Source organism: Zootoca vivipara, chromosome 3 (assembly GCF_963506605.1).
Source record: "Zootoca vivipara chromosome 3, rZooViv1.1, whole genome shotgun sequence".
In the NCBI taxonomy this organism is placed as follows: Eukaryota; Metazoa; Chordata; class Lepidosauria; order Squamata; family Lacertidae; genus Zootoca; species Zootoca vivipara.
Genome location: NC_083278.1, coordinates 48,021,857 through 48,037,577, shown reverse-complemented (window position 1 = coordinate 48,037,577; position 15,721 = coordinate 48,021,857). Strand labels below are relative to the sequence as shown.

The 15,721-nt window shown below is 39.1% G+C and overlaps 1 protein-coding gene across 2 annotated transcripts in view; it reads right to left on the bottom strand.

Annotated features, from left to right (window-relative positions):
• The window catches only part of SOBP (sine oculis binding protein homolog), a 144,738-nt gene that overhangs the window by 90,026 nt on the left and 38,991 nt on the right, over nucleotides 1-15,721 (bottom strand). For both annotated transcript variants that reach the window (XM_035109290.2, XM_035109288.2), the window contains exon 4: nucleotides 12,587-12,738. In XM_035109290.2, coding sequence (XP_034965181.1) covers nucleotides 12,587-12,738 — 152 coding nt within the window. The remainder of the gene's footprint in view (nucleotides 1-12,586; nucleotides 12,739-15,721) is intronic.

Genomic DNA, 15,721 nt, shown 5'->3' with positions numbered 1-15,721 from the left:
CCAATACTCAACAGAATACTCTTACTGACTCCAGTGTGTTTTGGATCTTCACCAAAGAAAGGAAGCAGTAAATAGAACACATTTTTTTTAAGCTGCTTATTTTAACGTCTGCATTCACAGGCGTTATTTGTCACAGTAGCAGGTAACAAATTTGCTTCAAGAGGTGTGATTTAAGTTGACAATGTCCCTTTAAACTTTTGAATTCTAAGCTTAACTGTGGCATATTTACTCTCCCCTTTTTACTTTTTCTTTGCTCTGAGGTATGTGGACCATCTGTGCCTCTAATATGGTGTTCTTAAATAGCCTCCAGTGTGATTCAGTTTTTGTTTTTAATCACTTTTCATTTTGAAAAACTTCCTTTTCATTAACTCTTTAATTTGCTATTTTAAAGACATTTAACAGCATTCCTTCCTTCGTAAGCTTCGTAAGCCCTGCAATATCACATAAGAACTAGGTTTTCACCTGTAAAGCTGGGGCCCGTATACATAAGGTGATCTAAAATAGCCCACACTAGCATCTACTGTAGAACACCTGGCTCTCTTTGAACATGCACATGAATTTCTTTTTCACCTTTATAGGCTAACATTGATCAGAAAAATGCCCTGTTAATAAAATCTGCATATATGTTACACTAATATTAGACAATACTAGACAAAATGCAAAAAAATACCTGTGGATATACCACTGTCTCTCATCAAATATTTAGTTCATTCAAAGGAAGCTACTCATATCTGTGCTACCCCAAATTTGGCATGGACCATCCACAAACCTTTCTCTCCTACAAATCAGTTACATTTGTTGTGAGACCTTAGTGTTGAGTACAGTATATGGTTGGGGAAGAAGAGGGGAGAAGAGGAGGTGTGCAGCGATGAGGCATATTCTTTTGTATAGTATGTGTGTGGAGTTTTGTGTCAGCATCAACTGGGTAGTTTCTCTTTCTATTCATTTATTACATTTCCTTGGTAGTGAGAGGTATTGGGGGTAGGGTGTGGTTTGTTGTCTGTGGTTGGCGGCAGTGGGGCTTGTTTGCATTTGTGGGGCGGGGGCTTGTTGGGTCAGGTAAGCCAGATTGATCTGTATGCTGTCACAAGATTCTTGTTGTTGTCTTGTTGGGCTCTGTATGTGATAAAGGGGAGCCATACTTGGGTGAAGGCATCCTCTTCTATTTGTCCCCATGTCAGTTTCAGTTTATTGGTTAGCTTTTCTAGCAAGACCGTTTCCCATACAATTTGATACTATTGGTTAATGTTTACTCCTAACAGGTCTCTCCAGTGTCTGGCTATGAGGCTTCTGGCTGCTCAGAGCAGGTGGGTTATAAGCTCTGTATAATGTGAGTGGTCATTATGATCTTGAAAGATGTTCAATAGGGCCAGTTCTGGGGTGAGTTCTAATACCTGTTTTGCATATCTCTTGTAGGACTGCTGTCCAGAAGGGTTGGATTTTAGGGCATTTCCACCACATTGTGTCTGTGGTATGTGTCTGTGGAGGTGCAGCCTCTCCAGCATCTTGGTGAGGTTCCTGGGCTTATCAGAACCAGTTTCTGTGGTGTTAAGTACCACCTGTAGCTGAGTTTCAGAGTGAATTCCCTTCTTTTGGCAGATATGGACTTAAAGGGAGGTTCAGACCACATTCTAGTCCATTGGGTGGGGTTAATTTCATATGTCATGCTCCCATTGTTCTTTGATTGCATCAAGGGGGGTTGTGGGATTTTGGAGCAGTATTTTGTATATACCATCCCTTTACCGTGTCCCTCTGCTGTCAGGAGAAGGTTTTTGAAGGTGATCAAGGGCCTAGTGGCTGCTGATTTTACTGCTGGATTGTTTAAGAAGGCATGGCTTGCCAGGTTTTTATCTGGAGGTTTTGTGCTGGGTGTTGGAATAATGGGTGATAGGCCAGGGGGATTAGTGGGGGTGGGGATAGTTCAGGGGCATAGCAATGGGGGGCGATGGGGGCCGTCCACCCCGGGTTCCACTCTGGGGGGGTGCCACTTGGCGCCCCCACCCCCAGGACTCCCAAGCCGAGCCTCCAGCCTCCCGGTAAAAAGTCCGCTCGGTAAAAAGTATCGCACAACACTTGAACAGGTTCACACAGTCCATGCTTAAAGCATGGAAGGAAAAAAGAGGCAAACTATCCCAGCGGCGTAGCGAGCCACTGCGACACCCAGGGCGGCAAATTGTCATGCACCCGGGGGGGGCGCAGCGTCGCTATGTAACGACGCATGCGTGTTATGTAATGATGCATGCATCGTTACATGGCGGGGTATCGCCGCCCCCACACCTCCAAAGCCGTGCGCCTCCAGCTCCAAACTCCAGGTAAAAAGCCCACTCGGCGTGGTGCGGCTCCAAATCAATGGATTCAAGTTACAAGAAAGAAGATTCCAAATAAACAGCAGGAATAACTTTCTGATGATACGAGCTGTTCAACAGCGAAACAGACTCCAATAAGAGGTGGTGAACTCTCCTTCCTGGAAGGTTTTTAAGCAGAGGTTGGATGTATTGTCTAGTTGAGAGTCCTGAATTGCAGGGGGTTGGGCTACATGGGTCCCTTCCAACTCTGATTCTATGAAGACACCATGAGCATTTCACCAATAACTGCATTATTTTGGGGAAAAAATATATACTCACTAAAGGCTTCTGCTTAATGTTCCAAATAAAACACATGATTACTGTAATTAATATGGCAACTTGAAAATATAAAGCCACAATAAACCAAAACCCAAGCCAACTCACTACACACCAGAACTAGCCCTTTAGAAAGACAGATCTTGAACTGTTCCTTGAAAATAAGCAAATTGAAATTGACTGAGCAAGGCAACAAAGGAAGTTAAAGGTGCAGGCCCTTCATAGTGAACACTTTTATTGGCTCTCCAAAGATGCAACACTAAGGCTCCAATCAATCAGACTTAGGCCTTGGTTTGCACTTAATATGGAGTAAGTCCTATTGAACTCAGCGAAACTTACTTCTGAGTAAACATGCATAGGATCAGGCTGTAGCACCACCAGTCTGACATCTCAACTCCCACAAACAGGCAGGGGGCAGAAAGGGCCTTTGTGAATTTAATAGCTGGAATTGTACCTAGAAATGAAGTGGAAGTCAACAAAAATGTCAGAACATAAGTAATTATATATTTTTCTACAGTGTGTGTGTATGTGTTTCAAATAACTGAGCAGCTACAATTGGTTCAATCCAGCATTTCCAAAGTAAAAAGTATGTAGGGGCTCCCCAGATCTCCATGAGTAGGAAAATCTTGGCAAGTACCGAGGGAAATTCTGGAGTGAATACAAAACATTTCCTTCCAGAGGAGAAAATGAGATCACATATATTCCTAAATGTCCTTCTAAGATTGTCAGCACACAGTGAGGCTCACCAACCATTTTCTAACTGAACATTATGCCCTGAGAAAAAAAAGTATGTTTTGATGCTATAACAAAGTATCCCAAAGAAATACAATATTTCTTTTCAGTTACTTTGAGAACTAACTTATGTACTGCTGTCTTCTGCATGCTTGATTTTTCTACAGAATAAGATAGAATGTTATATTCTCAGTGAGAACTGACCCAGCAGTTTCACATGAAGTTACAATATGACCACATATAAAATATAGCAATGAACATTTTTAGATCGCTTCGTATCTGTGGAATATAAACAATACCCACGATTGTCTATAGGTTGGGTTGTTATTTAAACTGATTTAGGGTCCCTTCAGGTCCAAGATACACATGGTGGTGGCAGTAAACATATCTGCCCCAATCATTTCTAAAACAAGGGACAGGGTGCGATCCCTTTGGGAAGGACTGCTGTTGCCCCCCAATCATCTTTCCCTCTGTAGCCCTTCCTCCCACAAGCTTTTTTCGCAGGCAGCCTCAATCTGGAATTGAAACTCTTGCTGGGAGAAAAAGAACTTCAGGGGAAGGGCTACATAGGAAATAATGGTGGGCAGGAGAAGGGTTTAGGGTCTCCTACCCAGGTGCCCCATTTCTGCTTTATATCACACCCAGCTTTAAATCTGTATTTCAAAATCAGCCTGTCACTGGACCTTAGTGGATTCTTCTGGTCAATTTGTTTCTAACACATGCCCCATTACTTGAAGGAGATGGTCAGATTTTAAGTCATAATTAGTCACATCCATCTCTATAGAGCCAACGATGCCAGAATACAACATGACTGATGTAACACAACATAATGGTTATAATTAAAAGGGAACATGCCTCTTAATTGCATTGGATACCTGCTAATCATCTGGACAATGGGAATTTGATTCAAATTTAGGGTATTAAATGGCAGCAGATGGGCAATAAACTCTCCACTAAGCATGCATACACTGATGAGCACTCCATTCTGCCAGTTGCCTCCATTAAGGATATGTTGGTGGCATCAGTCAGTCCCCCAAATGCTGCATTTGGTGTTGAAATAATTGCTAGTGAGGAAATTTTGATAAGTTAGTTAAAAAATAGTTGATGTGCTTTCATTGTTGCTGCCACATTAGCATAGACAGGAAACAGCACATTTGCTTTACAAGTGTGGCTCCAGAGTCTTCTGTGTAATGGTAGTTTTGTAATTCAGTTTTCAAGAAACTGAGGTCACTTCCAGATGAACTCTTTAAATGAGCATCCATCCAGATTTCTTTTCACAAAGTTTTTGGGGAGGTATGTCATGTGCCTGATCTATACCTTACACCACCTACCGTGTTTCTCCGAAAATAAGCCATACCCCAAAAATAAGCCATACTCCGAAAATAAGCCATTGTGATAGGCAGTTTAACCTTGTAGGTTAAACTGTACCATAATAATAATTAAAAAAAGACATCCCCTGAAAATAAGCCACCGTGGGTTTTTTTTGAGGAAAAATAAATATAAGACGGTCTCTTATTTTTGGAGAAACACTGTATATTCATAAATATATTCAAAAACATATTACACATATTATACGTACGGGTCTGGTGATTCTGTTTCAGTGTATCTGAAGAAGTGTGCATGCACACGAAAGCTCATACCTATGACAAACTTAGTTGGTCTCTAAGGTGCTACTGGAAGGATTTTTTTATTTTGTTTTGACACAGGAGGGATATCACAGGTCTCTAGTTTTCTAGCCATGCAAGCAAACTGATGCTGTAAAACATGCCCCCTGAAACTTCCCACCATGTGTAGGAAGTGGGAAGCATAAAGACAATATTCTTGTCATGAAGGCAGACACCAGAATCCCCTTGAGTGTCTGTGTGCAAACTGGCACAGCTGCTAGTGTTCACAGATGTTCTGAGGTTGAACACACAACATACATATGCCAGTGGCTGATTGACTACTGATTTAAACAAGGCTACTGACGAAAAAGGAATCCCAGTTTTAAACTAAGCCTAATGTGAATTGTGTGGATAAATCCAAACATATTATCCTGCCATGGGCCCTTAAGCTTTGCAAACAACAATTATACTGTATATGTTTACAATCCTGATATTTCAGCCACTTGCATTAACTAGTGACATGCCCCAATTTAAAATAGTCCACACTGAACCTTGCTTATCAGCTCCACTTTTAAACAAAATGGCATTTGTGGTCAAAAGTTATTTCACCACCACAAGAAATTGAGAAAAGATTTCTTATTGCTGCTGGTAAATTTATGGTTTGCGCTATTTGCTCTGAAGCTTGCAGTCTAGTATAGTTTAAGAGACATCATCTCAGGCAGGAACAGAGTGGATGACTGCTCAGCTGTAGATGCCTTTGCTTTTGTCATTCTAATGTACCTACCTGAAAGGTCATATATTAAGCAATGAAAAATCCCAGCCTAGGAGCTTCTAAGAGATAATCAACCGGAAGCATAGAAAAATATTAGGCTTTTTTTAAGAGACAGGAGTTAAATAACAAGGAAATCATTTGTTAGAGAAGACACACACAGATTCACTGGGACACAGCCACCCAGGAGCTTGAGGAAGAGAAATGCTGTAGTTGAATCCTGGATCCCTGCCTGGACAAAGTTACCTTGGATATTTTGAAGGATATTTCATGGACATGATCTAAAGTGACTTTAGACTCTGTAACCAAGTTAAATGAGCCTTATTTAAGATCTAGGGAGTAGATTTGGGGAAAAATAGATATATCTAAATCGCTTTTATTTGAATATTTGCTCAAAATATGTAAAACAGAAATATTTTCTTAGTTATATTTTTTTACATTTAGCTTCTCCAGGCTATTTCCTGAAACCACAACACAAAAAGGGCCAAACCATGATTTGGAATTAAATATGAACCAGTCTAGTAGATAAACTGCCTTCTTTAGAGCTTTATACTTTTCTGTAAGTACTGTAGAAATACATGGGACTTCACTGGCTAGTAAATAGAGAGAGAGGTTTGTGCCGCTAGTGGATCTTGGAGACTCAAATTTCGGTGATGCCCTGTGCAATCGCCAAAGTTCAGTGTCCCTCCGCCTTTCTCGCTCCATTATAAATCATAGCTGTGTTATATTTGAAAAGCTTATTTTAAAGAATAAATCCACAAGAAAAACAAAACTAACCCTTGGGGTTTTTTTTTACAGTTAGGTGAATGAGCAACATCTACAATTTTTCAAACTTCCCTGAAGGAAAATGTTCAAGTTTCTAGTTTTCTTTTTCTTTTTTAAGAAATGTGATCAATATTTTGTCACTACCGGTATTCATTGGCTTAGCAGGGATGAATGCATCTTATACCTTCCTGGGCTATACATTTAAACCAGCAATTTCAAAATTATTCTGGTGAATAATATCCTATATTTACTCCCAGCCTGAGATATACCGCATTTTCCCATGTATAACACACCCCCATAAAACCCCCATTTTTAACACTTATTTATAATTTTAAAAAAACCTCGTATTATACACAGAAAAATACGGTATATATCTCCTTATTAATCATATGGCAATGAACTCCAATTACAAAAGGATTCTTCAAAACAGATTGCTATGCATCATTATATCATTATCTAGTTCAGAACTTGCTTGTTATGCAACTGAAAGCAAAGCTGATTATACCGCGCAATATAATTTGATGCATCATCATATATTTATTTTCAAGATGCCATTTTGTTTGCACATACTAAATTTGTTTGTACAAGGGTAAACATAGGCATAGTAAACTGTATGGATCCCACTTAACAAAAATATTCCAGACTGTGATTTACTTAAACGTTACTTTCACACAATTAGCTTTCTTTCCCATTTGTAAGCCTTTTCAGTTCAAGTTTTCTCCATGTTCATGAAGGCTCCAAATTTTGAAAATTAAACTGAATCCCCACACAATCCCAAAATAAGAATGGAAGTTGTTAATAAAAGCATCCAAGTGAAATCGTGAGACTTGACTAGCGTGTCATGCGATGGAAATGTCACTTGTCAGTTTACAGATGCCTGAAACTGATCATGCTACAAGATTTTGTGAGCTCTGAGCAATGCTGTTTTAAGACACTTTTTACACACATGAAGTTCACATCGGTTTTCTTCAAGAGTGAGTGTAATACAAATATATAACCTACACTGGCCAGAATGCTCATTCAGAGCCAAAATGGCAATTTAACCCTTCCTCAGCTGGCCTTTTATTCAGGTACTAGTACCTAAGAATGTGAGCTCCCTTATCCTGGCCAGCTTTTCCCTTGGGCAAGAATGAAGAGTGTTGGATGCTTCTTCCTGAACATACACAGAACACCTTCAGGCAGCAGAACTCAACTGTGAATACTCTTCCTGCCACAAACAACTCTGGGGGAGATTAGCTGAGAGCCACTAGATATTGCTCCCTGCAGGGATTTGTTCTGCTTGAGGAAGTGGAAGAGCATCAGGGCTGAACTAGTTCATTAATTTCAATGGATTTCAATGGATCTACTCTGAGTAGGACTAGCAACTCAATACAGCCCTAGTTTTTCAAAGGCATTTAACCTCAGTTCAAATAAAATGAGAAACTATAGTTAATGGAAGACTTCCTGAAGACTCATTTATATTTTGGCTTATTTAAGATAGGATAATTGAGCATGGATAGTGTAAATAAACCAAATACTTATATTCTTATGTAAGCCACTTTTGTGATTACCTGGTATCTTGTCATTTGTTTATAAAGATTAGAACTGCTTAAATGTGGTAAATGTGAAGCCCCATTGGTTTCTATGCGAGAGGGCATACAATCAGCTCTCCCATGGAAATGAATAGGGCTTCAAAACCCTTTACTTGGATTGGGCTGTGTTCTATCCTTTGTTTCTTGCATGCGCATGTGGCGCTATTAGTTTGCAGCATGTGTGCTTGTGATATTGGATGACATGCTTTAGAACAATTTCCAGGTGGCTGCCATAAATAATCTGACTCAAATTAATATTCGTAAGAAAGTGTTCTTTATATATTGCACGTACCCTGCAGTGAGTTTTTAAAATGTAAATGTAGATTACATCCTAATGGGTCACATAACACCTGGTAATAACAGATATATATCATTTCTGCCTTTTTATTTTTGAAGCGCTAATGAGTATCCCTTCTTTACTATTTTTTCCCCTAGACTAGGCTAAGTGCTTATTGCTGCAGTTCTTAGTCAGGGTAGGAAAGGGAAGTCTGCCTAGTACAATCCATTAGGAAATCCAAGCCATAAATGAAATGACCACAAAGACCTATCAGTTAGCAGAAATGCAGCAGCTGTACATATTTATTGTAACATAACACTATATTGTTGCAGAGATGTGCTGTTAAAAACATGCATAAGGCAGGTGAAACGTGACCATATTACTTCTCTGTTTGAAAATGAGAAGGTGTAGAGTGGCATAACCTCAAATACATAAATAAACATTAGACTAATGGGGAAGACAGGTACACAAGAAGTCTGGCAATAACAGTTCAAAGGTCACTGGTTAAATGTGAAACTTTTGCAGCCTTGCAAATTTGATCTTATACTACTGTATATTCTTTTTCAATGTGCTGCTTTAGCACACGCTATAAAAAACTATAAGGGGCTAGTAAAGCTTTATCACACCTTCCTGAAATGAGGAGCAGAAGGGAAAATGTCTGAGCGATATAGTCTACTCTTGATCACATGCATAGATTGAAAATACCAAAGAAATGCAACCAATGGAGAAATGGCATTCTTATTTGATTAAAAACCTGAAGAGGTATTAGTTAAAATCCTGACACCAAAATGCCCTAAATAGTCCTGAAGTAGTTTGGCTTCAATAGGACCAGTGCTTTTCCCCCAGGGGGTACTCAAGGGTGTGTTAAAAAATGTGGCACTTACTGTAACAACTTCATGATGCACCAAATAGGGCCTAAATGAGGGCAAATTCAACATATCCACTTCAGCTTTAATCAGTTGCTTTGAGAGTCCCATTTCATTTTTATACTTTGTGGAGGCAAAGGGGAATTTTGGAACAACTGATTCAATTTGGGTATCACAGAAGCCATGAATATTTTAAGAGTGTGGCTTCAGCCCCAGGTGGAAATAAGTGGATGTGGAAAAACACCCACTGAACAAAGTGGAATTAAGAATTTAAGTAAACATGTGAATTATCATGTAATAAAAAGGATTTAGTAGGCACAAAGCAAATTAAAGCTGGAGCTTTTTCAGGTTGAACCGGCATTGTCTAAAGACATACTGTATGATAACTTGCAGATCACTATATGTCTTAGTGGCCATCTTGAAGCCAAAGGCTCAACTTGGTTCTGGACACCTACATAAATTTTCTGTACAATTCTTCGCCTTTGTTATTTTATTTCATTTTTATTTAGGAAATTTATATACCATTCCATACTTCAAAGAAATCTCTGAGTAGTTTACATCACAATAAAAACATCAGAAATATACACAAAAATCATAATAAAAATCCACATTTTAAAGCAGCACAAAACATATGGGGACCATATTAACCACTAGTAGGTCCAAAATACAGAAGTACAACAGAAACAAGGAACTCTGCCCACCAAATATAGAAGTGCACTTATAGGTAGTAGAAGTTATCTGTTTACACAGACTGAGAGGCTATTTATGCAACACAGTTGTCCAATTAGAGGGTGTTACTACGATGTCTATTATTGGGGGACTCCTGTGAAAATATGGTGTTGGTAGAAGAACAGAATACCAGCATTTGTGGAAATGGATAGTCTGAATCGAAAGCAAGGATGGGGAACCTGTGGTTTCCCAGATGTTTACTGACTTCCATCAGCCACAGCCACGATGACCAATGTTCAGGAATTATGGGAGTTGTAGTCTAACAACTGGAGAGCCATATGTTCCTATCCCTCATTGAAAGTTCCCACCCTTGAAATGCCTATGGGAGAACGCCTTCTCCAATATCAACCTTCCTGTGGATTAAAACATAGTGGTCCATATTCCTCTCTTTATTACGACCACTAGTAATCACTCCAACTCAAATTCTTCCCCGTTCCCCGGTTTGTTATTGGGGGAGCCTTGCAGCACTTTTGAGTGCTTAACTCTGTTCTGCAGCAGACAAATCACCATGTTAGATTACCCAAAATCCAATGGTCAACCCAACATCAACATCAGATCGGCTATTGCATTTTGGGTAATGTAGAATGACCAATGGTTGCCTCCGACTGGAGCAGAGTGAAAGCAACACACCGCAGCAGGAAACATGTGCAATCTTGGCTGACGTAAGTGATTGGCAATGGTGGTAACACACAACAGCAGAAGGGGGGGGGTCGAGGTGGAGCTGTCCAGTGGGGGTACCATGCCAAGGGCCCACTAAAGTCTGAACCCCAGTCCTGACTGTGTTTCATCATCTGGCATAAGGTACTCTTACTCCCTTAAAACTGATCATATCAAGCATCTGATAGGCACTGTGGCATAATCCCAGTCCCTGAAGACTAAGTAGCACGTAGCCAGTTAGGCTTTAAAATGTTCTGTGCCAATATGTTAACTTCATGAAAATGTCTGTGCCCACCACCTTCACAAATCAAAAGGACCACTGGAAATACTAAACCCTTCAAAAGAAACTGAAAACAAACCACATGACAACAGCCATTTCATAGCAGTCCTCTTCTGATACTCCCTATATACATTTGCTTATTTCTATACCTTCACTCCATAAGATTCAAACACAAAAACAAAACTCAATATTTTATATTTATAAACTTACAATGAGAAAAAAGAGAATAAATAGAAAAAAAAATTGTTATCATAGCAAATTTAACCTCCTATGTATTTGGATTACATTAGCTTGCCAAAGATACAGTGTGGAAGAATCCACAAAGGTGGATCTTTTGGGTCCAGGAGCATGTTCACAAACTGATGTTCATGCGGTCTGTGGCTTGATACCTGCATGCAGCGATGAACAGACATTTCCAGTTTCCTGGAAATGCTTCACCTATGGGACACTGGTATTTCCCCATCAGTCAGTATATTTTAAGGAGCTTCAGAAGGTTTGTTTGCTTGCTTAAGGCTTTGCTATCTCTTTCCTCCCCCCTTCTTCTCTTATCTTCATTCTCCTTTCACATCCTTTTTGGTCCAGCTCAACTGCAAACCTGTAGCAGGGTATGTTCCAACTTTTGTGAATTTGTGGTGCTAGCCAAAGATAGTCGTACTTAGAGTAGAACCAGTGAAATTAATGGAATTAAGCTACTTAAATACATTGGGTTTACGCTGAGTATGACTTGTCTTAGTTGGATATCAGATTTGCTTTTCCCACATCCACCATAGGCCATCAACTCTCTGTAAAGTTCTGAGCAACCTTGCCTATAAATATGGTAAGTATTCCGATATATACAAAAATCCTGATCACATTTTGTATAAAAAATCTACACTGGGAAATCTTGTTACAACCCTAATTATTAAAAAATAAAATTAGTGGTGCCTCAAATATCCATTGCGTGCTCTGCCAAAAAAGAGCACAGCATCATTAACTAAAACTGAAAATGTCATGCATTATTTCAAATGCATCTTCTTAGCTTCTAGCTATGTGTAAACTAAAACAATAATCAACCAAATGTCTTCACAAATCATGTTAGTCTTACTATCTAATTTCTTTTGAAATTATCACTTAGACTGTTTATGTTGTTTTAGGTACTGCCAACACCACTAAAATAAAAATAAAAAAAAGTGTCTGCAATGCTTAACACAAATTAATTAGAGAGAGAGAAAGAGAGAGAAACAGAGGATCCACTGGAGTCAATGGAAAGAATTCAAGTCACCTACAAAGGACTTTGGATCAAGCTTTTAATCACAGTTCTAATCCTGCTGTCAGCTGTAGCAAGTGATAAACGCTTCGCTAATGTTATCTAGGTAGGGAGCAAAACGCTAAATGAGATTTGTATTCCTGCTGCTTTCCTGCATAGGTTTTGAGATTCCTTTCAGCAATAATCCTTACAAAATTCTAACTGCAATTAGAATACTTCTGGCTGTTATTTTTATGGCACAGTATCCTTGCCTGTCTTTACAGACACCTGACTTGACAGAATGCAAGTACAACCAGCTGATAAAAACTGATTAAATAGGGTATATATTAACAAAAGCCTTGATAGTTCAGCAGAAGAGGTGCATGGGTAAGGGGGGATGGGAAGACACAAGGATTTCTAAAATTAAAATGTCACCTGAGATATTGCGTGGAATCAGGTTCTCTGTATACTGCACTCCTTATACTCTTACCTTGTTCCTCTTGAAGTATGCTCTTCGACAAGCTGCAAAGCACTTCTCGCTGCAGAAACATTTCACTTCACTTCCCATACTCAGAGAATAACGCTTGATTCCCACTTTCTGGCACCAGGCACACATTATTTGTACATTTGACACATCGTCTTCTGCAACGAAAAGACAAGAAGAGTAAAATGAGCATCCTGTCAAACATCCATACGCTACACCTCAAACATCTATTTCAGTCATCTTTCTTGTATCTACTTCTCTGTAAGCAATCAAATATTTGCACATTTCTGTTTGCCTGCCTGTTTGCTAAAGCAGCTGGTGACAGGCTGCCTCATTCTTCAACTGTCTAGAAACAATTATCAATTTTATAGATGATCCAGTGCACTGCCATTTTCAGGGTTTTTAGCATTTTAAAGAAAACGTTGAACTTTAATTTATTAAACTCAGTAACTGACACCAAAGAATATTGTAACATAAATGAGAATTTATAACTCTAGAGAGCTGAATCAACATCATCTGCTCATGAAACTCAGGAGCTCTATTCATCTGACTAATCCGAGTAGGTTAACACATGGAAGAACAGGAGTTGGCAATGTTTTGTCCCCAATGGCCACAGGCATGCCAGTAGGTGCAAATAGAACTGGGTATGGACATGAGCCTGGGCATTGGGCAGATAAGGCCTCTCTCTCTCTCTCTCTCTCTCTCTCTCTCTCTCTCTCTCTCTCTCTCACACACACACACACACAAAATTGATTTTCCCCTTCCCACAGCTATTCTCATCACAACTCCATTATCTACAGCCAACCAAACAGCTACTTAATAGGCTTGGGAACCCACAAATTACATGTGAAGTCCAGTGGTGGAAGGAAGTGACATAGAGCAGGCAATATGGAATACCTCCAAGAGCTGTATGTATCCCACAGGCCACAGGTTATCGACATGTACTCTAAAACATGGCATTTGATCCTGTTTGGTCCTGTGATATGTAGAAATAAATAGAAATTTCTCAAGCATGACCAATACATGTGTGAGCCTGTTCTTATGATTGCTTATTTGTAATTAAGTCCTATTGTGTTCAATTGGATTGATCCTCAAATATCTGTATAGTATTGTTGCCTTAATATAATTGCTATATACTGGTGCCATATGCTGAATTCACATTAAAATGTATGTATGTATGTATGTATGTATGTATGTATGTATGCATATATGCATTATTTAATTTAATTATACTTCACCGTGCTCTGCTTCCTACAAATTTAATGATCATGCAGCATGGTTCTCATGGAGTTCCAATCTGCATGGACTGCACTTTCACGCGCATGCATTCTTTGTGATCACACTTCTCTGTTCCCTTCTCCTAAGCATCCTAACTTCAGAATCATTCAAATCTTTCCATACAGCCAGTTTTCTGTCACAGTTTCCTGAAACGTCTCTGACCTAGTGGATTTGAAAGGATGATAAAACACATAATCTCTGTGCATAAAACACAAACTCTTATGGCTTTAAAGATGAAGAGCCTGATTAAATCTAAAAGCTCATTGTCAACACCGTGCAACTTTTATTGACAAATATAAATCACAACACAAATTGGGAGTGGGGGAAATGTTATTAAACTGGCAATATTTATTCTGTTGACATTAATCAAATGTGGCACATAGTTTTGAGTTATGGTAGCTGGGGAAAGGAGCCAAATGCCTTTAGTACAAATTAGTTAGCCAATAATTCTGCAGAATTATGACAGTGTTGCTACACAACAAATCCTTTACAGTGGGAATGGGATGGTTTTATGACAGATTCTCTGAACCTTGAATTGTTCAAAGTGCATGGACTACAAACTGGTTTAGTAATTAGTCTTTGGGGCATCTTTATAGCAATCAAACAGAGTACCAAGGTTGTAATCACTGTGGCAAACTGAGTTTGAAAACACAAGCTTGGGTTCCTAACGCTGCTTTCTTTGATACTGACCTGCTAAACTTCTTTTCTGAAAGTGGTTCAACATCCACCCCAATGTACAGTAAAATCAAGACTGCAATCCTGTATTCACTTACCTGCGAGTAAATTCCATTTTACTCACAGGTAGGTAGCTGTGTTGGTCTGACGTAGTCAAAACAAAATAAAAAAATTAATTCCAGTAGCACCTTAGAGACCAACTAAGTTTGTCATTGGTATGTGTATCTGAAGAAGTGTGCATGCACACGAAAGCTCATACCAATGACAAATTTAGTTGGTCTCTAAGGTGCTACTGGAAGGATTTTTTTTATTTTGTTTCCATTTTACTCAGTGGGACTTACTTCTGAGCATATATATACATGTATCTAGTTCTGATAAAAAAAGGTGTAAATAAAGGAATGCAACATGTATCCCTATGGATCATTAAGATCAACACTGCAATTGGGATGGACGGAATAACAATGGCAAAATTAGTTTAATTAAAAAATATCAAAACACTAAGTATTTACTGTGTAGTATATCTATTAATGGCTGTGCTGCACTTTCCCCAACCAGTTTCAGCCCAGAAAGTCCTACCCATAAAGTCAGAAGCAACATGGACTCTGATATAGTACAGACTTTGATGGCTGTATAAGATTTGGTGGGTTGTAAAGAACTGCACTACAGGTCTTGTCCTGGAACAGAATAGCAGCTCCTAAGAAGAAGCTCCTGCAACTTTTCCACCAGTTTGGAAGGCTGCTGTACATCCTATGAGTCATTTGGCCCCTGGTATAGAAGGTTTGTCATGGCTAGAGGAAATAGTAGTATGTCTGTGGATTGCATTCATATTGTTCAGGTACTAAATATACAAAAACTGTAAGCGGTCCTTGTGGAATATCCGCTATTTCAGACAAGGAGAATGGAATGCAGAAGTTATGATCCTGCAGACCAACTATAATTTACATTCACATTTTGACCTGTTTCACCTTATGGAATCCATCAGATATGAGAAGCATACACAAAACACAAGCATTTTTCAAGATCTGGCTTCTAGCTAAAACACATGCATTTGTTTTGTACTGAGAAAAGCAGGGTGACAGATATCCTTTGTCAGATAACAGGATAACAGGAATGGGCTCAAGTGATGTCAGTCACTCAGAGGAAGTACGGACAACAGGATCAAAGTTCATTCATTTTATTGACTGTGTT